Source organism: Procambarus clarkii, chromosome 75 (genome assembly GCF_040958095.1).
Source record: "Procambarus clarkii isolate CNS0578487 chromosome 75, FALCON_Pclarkii_2.0, whole genome shotgun sequence".
In the NCBI taxonomy this organism is placed as follows: Eukaryota; Metazoa; Arthropoda; class Malacostraca; order Decapoda; family Cambaridae; genus Procambarus; species Procambarus clarkii.
This window is the reverse complement of record NC_091224.1, coordinates 26,842,822-26,852,813: the sequence shown is the minus strand read 5'-3', so window position 1 is coordinate 26,852,813 and position 9,992 is coordinate 26,842,822. Positions and strand designations below refer to the sequence as shown.

The window sequence follows — 9,992 nt, the reverse complement described above, 5'->3', positions numbered from 1 at the left end:
AGGTCCGGGCACAGTAACACATGTAACACTGACTTATATCTTGTACACATGTGACTTTATATGGTGCTAATTCTTGTGTACCCTGGAGGATACACCTGGTGCTCCTGTGTAGCCTGGGAGCCACAGCTGGTGTACCTGTGTACCCTGGGAGCCACAGCTGGTGTACCTGTGTACCCTGGGAGCCACAGCTGGTGCTCCTGTGTAGCCTGGGAGCCACAGCTGGTGTACCTGTGTACCCTGGGAGCCACAGCTGGTGTACCTGTGTACCCTGGGAGCCACAGCTGGTGCTCCTGTGTAGCCTGGGAGCCACAGCTGGTGTACCTGTGTACCCTGGGAGCCACAGCTGGTGCTCCTGTGTAGCCTGGGAGCCACAGCTGGTGTACCTGTGTACCCTGGGAGCCACAGCTGGTGCTCCTGTGTAGCCTGGGAGCCACAGCTGGTGTACCTGTGTACCCTGGGAGCCACAGCTGGTGCTCCTGTGTAGCCTGGGAGCCACAGCTGGTGCTCCTGTGTAGCCTGGGAGCCACAGCTGGTGTACCTGTGTACCCTGGGAGCCACAGCTGGTGTACCTGTGTACCCTGGGAGCCACAGCTGGTGCTCCTGTGTAGCCTGGGAGCCACAGCTGGTGTACCTGTGTACCCTGGGAGCCACAGCTGGTGTACCTGTGTACCCTGGGAGCTACAGCTGGTGCTCCTGTGTACCCTTGAAGCTGGTGTACCTGTGTACCCTGGGAGCCACAGCTGGTGTACCTGTGTAAGTGTAAGTGTACCGCCAGCAGGTACGGGAGGGTGTACCGTCGGCGTGTACCGCTGAAGGAGACCAGCAGGAACTACGCGGCCGGGAAGACCAAGATGGCGGCGTGGTTCGTGTCCCACTGTGACGCCATCAGCGGCAGGGAGCAGTACGAGCCCTTCTCTCATACACACACACACACACCTCCTCCTTCACCATACACATGATATATATACATGAGAATACATACTTGTAATTAAACATATTCATGGAATGACACATGTGTGTTATAAACTGTGACAATAACAATGTTTGGTGCGTGTGTGTGCTAGGCTGGTGGCGACGCTGAGGCGCTGGGTGGAGGTGGACCAATATGGCAGGTGTGGCGGCCTCTCCTGTAGCCTCCACCAGTCAGACAAGTGTGACCTCCTCCTCAATACACACTACAAGTTCTACCTCTCCTTTGAGAACTCTCTCTGTCGGGACTACGTCACGGAAAAGTTCTTCCGGATTTTAAGGTACGTTGAAGCATCCTAAATTATGGGGCCAGATTCACGAAAGCACTTACGAACCTGTACATCTTTTGTCAATCTTTAGCGGCTTTGTTTACAATTATTAAACAGTTAATGAGCTCCGAAGCACCAGGAGGCTGTTTATAACAATAACAACAGTTGATTGGGAAGTTTTCATGCTTGTAAACTGTTTAATAAATGTAACCAAAGCCGTCAGAGATTGAGGAAAGATGTACACGTTCGTAAGTGCTTGCGTAAGTGCTTTCGTGAATCTGGCCCAACTGTATCGTTTACAAACTTCACAAAGCACTTCATTGGAATGGTTTACCCATAAGTATCAAAGTGATCCTATAATTACTTTTCATACTATTTGGCAATTTATTTATTTCGATTGTAATAAGAATTTCAGATGGATTTATTAGAGAAAACGGGAGATATTATATATTTTCCTCGGCCAATGAGGGAGTGTTGATAGTTAACTGTGTATAGCTAGTGTAAGGGTGGTGGTGCAGGCTGGGGGGGGGAGGTAGTCCAGTAACTACAGGCCAGGTGGTGGTGCAGGCTGGGGGGGAGGTAGTCCAGTAACTACAGGCCAGGTGGTGGTGCAGGCTGGGGGGAGGGGCGAGGTAGTCCAGTAACTACAGGCCAGGTGGTGGTGCAGGCTGGGGGGGGGAGGTAGTCCAGTAACTACAGGCCAGGTGGTGGTGCAGGCTGGGGGGGGGGAGGTAGTCCAGTAACTACAGGCCAGGTGGTGGTGCAGGCTGGGGGGGGGAGGGAGGTAGTCCAGTAACTACAGGCCAGGTGGTGGTGCAGGCTGGGGGGGGTCGAGGTAGTCCAGTAACTACAGGCCAGGTGGTGGTGCAGGCTGGGGGGGGCGAGGTAGTCCAGTAACTACAGGCCAGGTGGTGGTGCAGGCTGGGGGAGGGGAGGTAGTCCAGTAACTACAGGCCAGGTGGTGGTGCAGGCTGGGGGAGGGGAGGTAGTCCAGTAACTACAGGCCAGGTGGTGGTGCAGGCTGGGGGGGGGCGAGGTAGTCCAGTAACTACAGGCCAGGTGGTGGTGCAGGCTGGGGGGGGCGAGGTAGTCCAGTAACTACAGGCCAGGTGGTGGTGCAGGCTGGGGGGGGGGGCGAGGTAGTCCAGTAACTACAGGCCAGGTGGTGGTGCAGGCTGGGGGGGGGAGGTAGTCCAGTAACTACAGGCCAGGTGGTGGTGCAGGCTGGGGGGGGCGAGGTAGTCCAGTAACTACAGGCCAGGTGGTGGTGCAGGCTGGGGGGGGCGAGGTAGTCCAGTAACTACAGGCCAGGTGGTGGTGCAGGCTGGGGGAGGGGAGGTAGTCCAGTAACTACAGGCCAGGTGGTGGTGCAGGCTGGGGGAGGGGAGGTAGTCCAGTAACTACAGGCCAGGTGGTGGTGCAGGCTGGGGGGGGGCGAGGTAGTCCAGTAACTACAGGCCAGGTGGTGGTGCAGGCTGGGGGGGGCGAGGTAGTCCAGTAACTACAGGCCAGGTGGTGGTGCAGGCTGGGGGGGGCGAGGTAGTCCAGTAACTACAGGCCAGGTGGTGGTGCAGACTGGGGGGGGGCGAGGTAGTCCAGTAACTACAGGCCAGGTGGTGGTGCAGGCTGGGGGAGGGGAGGTAGTCCAGTAACTACAGGCCAGGTGGTGGTGCAGGCTGGGGGGGAGGTAGTCCAGTAACTACAGGCCAGGTGGTGGTGCAGGCTGGGGGAGGGGAGGTAGTCCAGTAACTACAGGCCAGGTGGTGGTGCAGGCTGGGGGGGGGAGGTAGTCCAGTAACTACAGGCCAGGTGGTGGTGCAGGCTGGGGGAGGGGAGGTAGTCCAGTAACTACAGGCCAGGTGGTGGTGCAGGCTGGGGGGGGGAGGTAGTCCAGTAACTACAGGCCAGGTGGTGGTGCAGGCTGGGGGAGGGGAGGTAGTCCAGTAACTACAGGCCAGGTGGTGGTGCAGGCTGGGGGGGGGAGGTAGTCCAGTAACTACAGGCCAGGTGGTGGTGCAGGCTGGGGGAGGGGAGGTAGTCCAGTAACTACAGGCCAGGTGGTGGTGCAGGCTGGGGGGGGGGAGGTAGTCCAGTAACTACAGGCCAGGTGGTGGTGCAGGCTGGGGGAGGGGAGGTAGTCCAGTAACTACAGGCCAGGTGGTGGTGCAGGCTGGGGGGGGGAGGTAGTCCAGTAACTACAGGCCAGGTGGTGGTGCAGGCTGGGGGAGGGGAGGTAGTCCAGTAACTACAGGCCAGGTGGTGGTGCAGGCTGGGGGGGCGAGGTAGTCCAGTAACTACAGGCCAGGTGGTCCTACAGGCCAGGTGGTCCTACAGGTCAGGTGGTCCTACAGGCCAGGTGGTCCTACAGGCTGGGGGGCGAGGTAGTCCAGTAACTACAGGCCAGGTGGTGGTGCAGGCTGGGGGGGAGGAGGTAGTCCAGTAACTACAGGCCAGGTGGTGGTGCAGGCTGGGGGAGGGGGACAAGGTAGTCCAGTAACTACAGGCCAGGTGGTGGTGCAGGCTGGGGGAGGGGGACAAGGTAGTCCAGTAACTACAGGCCAGGTGGTCCTACAGGCTGGACATCGTTCCAGTAGTGTTCGGGCAGGCCAACTACGGCCTACACGCGCCACCACACGCCTACATAGACGCCCTGACCTTCCCCTCGGTGAAGGCGCTGGCCGACCACCTCATCTACCTCGATAAGAACGACACTGCTTACAACGAGTACTTCAGGTGAGCCGACCAGACCACACACTAGAAGGTGAAGGGACGACGACGACGTTCCGGTCCGTCCTGGACCATTCTCAGGTCACAGTCACAATCGACTTGAGAATGGTCCAGGACGGACCGAAACGTCGTCGTCCCTTCACGTTCTAGTGTGTGGTTTGGTTAAGATATTTCAGCCACGTTATTGTGACTCCTCGTCTGCACTTCAGGTGAGTCCTCACGCCGTCTCTGGTGTAAGCGGACAGTAGTCTACAAGCCTTAAACACTGGCGAAACATATTCATCTTTCCTCACTCTCGGCAACTTTACATTTACTAAGAGATTTCGAGCTTGGAAGCTCCCATTATTATTGTAAATCAAGGGACCCCTGATGTTGACAGTGTTCCCTGGGGGTGACTATTGTATAACCAGGGACCCCTGATGTTGACAGTGTTCTCTGGGGGGTGACTATTATATAACCAGGGACCCCTGATGTTGACAGTGTTCTCTGGGGGTGACTATTGTATAACCAGGGACCCCTGATGTTGACAGTGTTCTCTGGGGGTGACTATTGTATAACCAGGGACCCCTGATGTTGACAGTGTTCTCTGGGGGTGACTATTGTATAACCAGGGACCCCTGATGTTGACAGTGTTCTCTGGGGGTGACTATTGTATAACCAGGGACCCCTGATGTTGACAGTGTTCTCTGGGGGTGACTATTGTATAACCAGGGACCCCTGATGTTGACAGTGTTCCCTGGGGGTGACTATTGTATAACCAGGGACCCCTGATGTTGACAGTGTTCTCTGGGGGGTGACTATTATATAACCAGGGACCCCTGATGTTGACAGTGTTCTCTGGGGGTGACTATTGTATAACCAGGGACCCCTGATGTTGACAGTGTTCTCTGGGGGTGACTATTGTATAACCAGGGACCCCTGATGTTGACAGTGTTCTCTGGGGGTGACTATTGTATAACCAGGGACCCCTGATGTTGACAGTGTTCCCTGGGGGTGACTATTGTATAACCAGGGACCCCTGATGTTGACAGTGTTCTCTGGGGGTGACTATTGTATAACCAGGGACCCCTGATGTTGACAGTGTTCTCTGGGGGGTGACTATTGTATAACTAGGGACCCCTGATGTTGACAGTGTTCTCTGGGGGTGACTATTGTATAACCAGGGACCCCTGATGTTGACAGTGTTCTCTGGGGGTGACTACTGTATAACCAGGGACCCCTGATGTTGACAGTGTTCTCTGGGGGGTGACTATTGTATAACTAGGGACCCCTGATGTTGACAGTGTTCTCTGGGGGTGACTATTGTATAACCAGGGACCCCTGATGTTGACAGTGTTCTCTGGGGGTGACTACTGTATAACCAGGGACCCCTGATGTTGACAGTGTTCTCTGGGGGGTGACTACTGTATAACCAGAGACCCCTGATGTTGACAGTGTTCTCTGGGGGTGACTAGGAGGTGATGTTCCTACCTACGTGTAATAGAAGTGTGTGTTCGCAGGTGGAAGAGATATCACCGTGTCCCCAACAGCTGGGAGAACTGGTCCAAGCCCTACTGTGAACTGTGTGAGCGGCTGCACGCCGACCACACCGTCAAGGTCTACCATGACATACACCAGTGGTTCGTGGAGGGCTCTAGCTGTCGGACCCGGTTCAACCACCACATAGCAGCCTTTATCAATGGGTACGACATCTCTTCCATTGCATCCATATTATGTTGCAATTGCACGCAACCTTCTCACGTGATGGGCACGCGCGGGCGTGTGTATGCGTGCATGTGTGTGTGTGTGTATTCACCTAGTTGTGCTTGCGGGGTTGAGCTCTGCTCTTTCGGTCCGCCTCTCAACTATCAATCAATTAACTGTTACTAACTACTATTTTTTTCACACACGCATACACACACGTTGTTTCAACTATACAGGAGGCACTGAACTACAGGCCAGTGTCCCTAACCTGCATACCATGCAAGCTGAGGGAGAAGTTTGTGCGAAGAAAGCTAGTGGAACATCTGGAGCGAAGGGGGGGGGGGGAGTTCTGCTTTGACTTCACTTATGTCTGACTCGTTCAGGGATAATACCTGATCAAGTCTGGCTGGTTCATCATTTCCTCTCAACTTGTGGGGCCCCTTGACATGTTGGCAGAGAATTTTCTTGTTGCCGCGTCTAATAGTTTAGCTCTCCATGTTTTTCCCTCAGTGTGGTTCTCTATACTATGAGGTGGTGAGGTGTGAGGTGTGAGGTGAGGGAAACATAGAAAACGAGCTAACGTAACAACATAAGAACATAACAACAGTTATAGGAGACAGTAGGAGAGATATATACAAGAGTTGTTACATTCTTGTACAGCCACTAGTACGCGTAGCGTTTCGGGCAAGTCCTTAATCCTATGGTCCCTGGAATACGATCCCCTGCCGCGAAGAATCGTTTTTTCATCCAAGTACACATTTTACTGTTGCGTTAAACAGAGGCTACAGTTAAGGAATTGCGCCCAGTAAATCCTTCCCGGCCAGGATACGAACCCAAGACATAACGCTCGCGGAACGCCAGGCGAGTGTCTTACCACTACACCACGGAGACTGTAAATTGATTGATTGTTATTTAGATTGTTATTTAGCATTTGCTCGCTTTTAACATCAGTCAATTTCTTGTTGTTTTTCAGGCAGTAGCCGCGTGACCTCCAGCGCGCGAGGTGGTGTCGGTGAGGCACACTCCAGCAGCCGGAGACACAAGGACAACAGCTCGCCCCATGAACAACCAGTACTCGTCAAGCCTGTACACAACCCCTTACGAAACCTGTACATCTTTCCTTAATCATAGGGGGCTTTGTTTACATTTATTTACCTTGCCTGATATATTACAAAAGCCAGAGTAAACTCAGTCCATGAAAGTGGTGGTCTCACTGAAGTCAACAATTTCAGACCAATATCATTCTTGCCGACCGTGTCTAAAATATTTACAAAAGTTACACTACAAACAGCTCTACTTGCAAAGTACAATATACTTAGCTTTTGCCACTATGGCTTCAGACCCCATAAAAGCACCAATGATGCAATTAGTATGATTAACTTTATACACGCAGGTGTATAAAGTTATACACCTGCGTGTATACACTGTTATACATTCTTGGCAAATATGAGTACCTTGTGGGTGTATTTGTTGACCTTCGTACGATTTTTGACACTGTTAGCCACAATAGCCTGCTTAAACTGCAACACTGTGCAGTCAGAGGACACTCCCTGCAATACCTCAAATCTTACCTTACTGACAGACTCCAGTATGTTTCTGTGAATAATTCCATTTCTCCCACCCTACCCATCAACATTGGTGTTCCTCAGGGCAGCATACTTGGCCCTCTCCTCTTTCTCATCTACATTAATGACCTAACAAATGCCTCTCAACATATCAAGACTCGCGACCATCTCAAGCTATTTGTTAATGACACAACCTTCATTTTCTCCATTCCTCGCCCTCTTGTTCTGAATGACACAGTGAATACTGAACTACAAGAGAACCATCTTTGGTTAACTGAGACACCCACGGATCAGCGCTAGTGAGAATAACCGCTGAGTTCCGGAAGCGTCCCGACCTGCTCGGAGTCGGTGAGGTCGGACACCTACAAGTTGCTCTACAGCAGGAGGCCGCGGTGAAGAGGCGCGAAGCCTTCAACAGGACGCCGGGTAATAGTGACTTATTAACTTCTCGCCTGTGAGGGAGGTCAGGCACAGTTGTGGTTACTTATTAGCCAATCAGTGACTAACGTGAGTAAACTATGGTTATTTATCGGCCAATCTCTTTTCCTTGCTCACTTTTCTTCACACTCCCGCTCCATCTCCGTCGTCACCGATGGGTCTAAGTCTGCTGACGGTGTTGGCTACTCTGTTGTGTTTCCTGACACACCTGTGTGTCACCTGCCTCCAGAGACTAGCATCTTCACGGCTGAACTTTATGCTCTTCTCTATGCTCTTCGTCTCCTACTTTCTTGCTGTCAATCCTCCTTTGTGGTTGTCGTTGACTCGTAGTGCCCTCATGGCTCTGGAGTCCTTTAATCCAGTCCATCCAGTGGTCGTCGAGAGTCAACATTGACTGTTTCTTATCTCCAGTAAATTTAAGACAGTTAAGTTTTGCTGGGTTCCCAGCCATGTTGGTGTGTGTACTCGCCTAGTTGTACTTGCGGGGGTTGAGCTCTGCCTCTTTGGTCCCGCCTCTCAACTGTCAATCAACAGGTGTACAGATTCCTGAGCCTATTGGGCTCTATCATATCTACACTTAAAACTGTGTATAGAGTCAGCCTCCACCACATCACTGCCTAATGCATTCCATTTGTCAACCACTCTGACACTAAAAAAAAAAATCTAATGTCTCTATGACTCATTTGGGCACTCAATTTCCACCTGTCTCCTAGTGCGTGTGTTCCTTGAGTTAAATAGTCTGTCTTTATCTACCCTATCAATTCCTTTGAGAATCTTGTATGTGGTGATCATGTCTCCCCCCCCTAACTCTTTTGTCTTCCATCGACATGAGGTTTAATTCCCGTAGTCTCTCCTCGTACTCATACCCCTCAGTTCAAGTACTAGTCTGGTGACAAACCTTTGAACCTTTTCCAGTTTAGTCTTATGCGTGACTAGATATGAACTCCATGCTGGAGCTGCATACTCCAGGATTGGTCTGATATAGGTGGTATACATAGTTCTGAATGATTCCTTACACAAGTTTCTAAAGGCCATTCTTATGTTGGCCAACCTGGCATATGCTGCTAATGCTATCCTCTTGATATGAGCTTCAGGGGACAGATCTGGCGTGATATCAACCCCCAGGTCTTTCTCTCTCTCTCTCTGACTCTTTAAGTATTTCATCTTCCAAATGATACCTTGTATCTGGTCTCCTGGTTCCTACCCCTATCTTCATTACATTACAGTTACTTGGGTTAAACTCTAACAACTATTTGTTCGACCATTCCTGCAGCTTGTCCAGGTCTTCTTGAAGCCTCAAGCAGTCCTCCTCTGTCTTAATCCTTCTCATAATTTTAGCATCGTCAGCAAACATTGAGAGGAATGAGTCTATACGCTCTGGGAGATCATTTACGTATATCAGAAACAAGATAGGTCCGAGTACAGAGCCCTGTGGGACTCCACTGGTGACTTCACGCCATTCCGAGGTCTCACCCCTCACTGTAACTCTCTGCTTCCTATTGTTTAGGTACTCCCTTATCCACTGGAGCGCCCTACCAGTTACTCCTGCCTGTTTCTCCAGCTTATGCATCGGCCTTTTATGGGGTACTGTGTCAAAGGCTTTCCGACAGTCCAAGAAAATGCGATCCGCCCATCCTTCTTTCTTGCTTAATCTTTGTCACCTGATCGTAGAATTCTATTAAGCCAGTGATGCAAGATTTACCCTCCCTGAACCCATGTTGATGGGTTGTCACGAAGTCCCTTCTCTCCAGATGTGTTACCAGGTTTTTTCTCACGATCTTCTCCATCACCTTGCATGGTGTACAAGTTAAGGACACTGGCCTGTAGTTCAGTGCCTCTTGTCTGTCACCCTTTTTGTATATTGGGACCACATTCGCCGTCTTCCATGCTCATAAAGAGGAAATTGATTACCAACTTGGACTGCCTTTGAGCAGCCTGAGGGCAGTAATATTCCGGGAACATCAACTAAATTTCGGAAACTTGAGGCAAAGTGAAATTCACACCAGTTGCTCCATCTATCATCATTCTATTATGCAGGAAGCACCGCACGTTTATGGGTCATCCAATAACGTTAGCAGACTTCTAGATGTTACCACTGCTAGGCTTAGGCTCGGCTACAAGTACCTCTGGAAATTTGCAACATCTGCTGATGTAGATTTGACTAAATGTAAACTCTGTCAGCAGAACTATTCGCATACTTTGCGTCATCATATAATGGAATGTGAAAAAATCGCGGAATTTAGAGATAACACCATCAATAGTGTCCAAGAAATGTATAAGTACTTCATTCATAATGATGTGCTGCCCGAAATCTTAGCGAAGTATCCAAAATTTGCATACT

General features: G+C 51.2%; 1 protein-coding gene across 1 annotated transcript; it reads left to right on the top strand.

Moving 5' to 3' along the window:
• Positions 1–789: 789 nt before the first annotated feature.
• LOC123771765 (alpha-(1,3)-fucosyltransferase C-like) lies at positions 790–6,773 on the top strand. Its single transcript, XM_069313601.1, has 5 exons — positions 790–901; positions 1,065–1,250; positions 3,813–3,971; positions 5,465–5,604; positions 6,622–6,773. The coding sequence occupies exons 1-5, from the start codon at positions 852–854 to the stop codon at positions 6,771–6,773; spliced, it is 687 nt and encodes a 228-aa protein (XP_069169702.1). The 5' UTR covers positions 790–851.
• Positions 6,774–9,992: the final 3,219 nt, after the last annotated feature.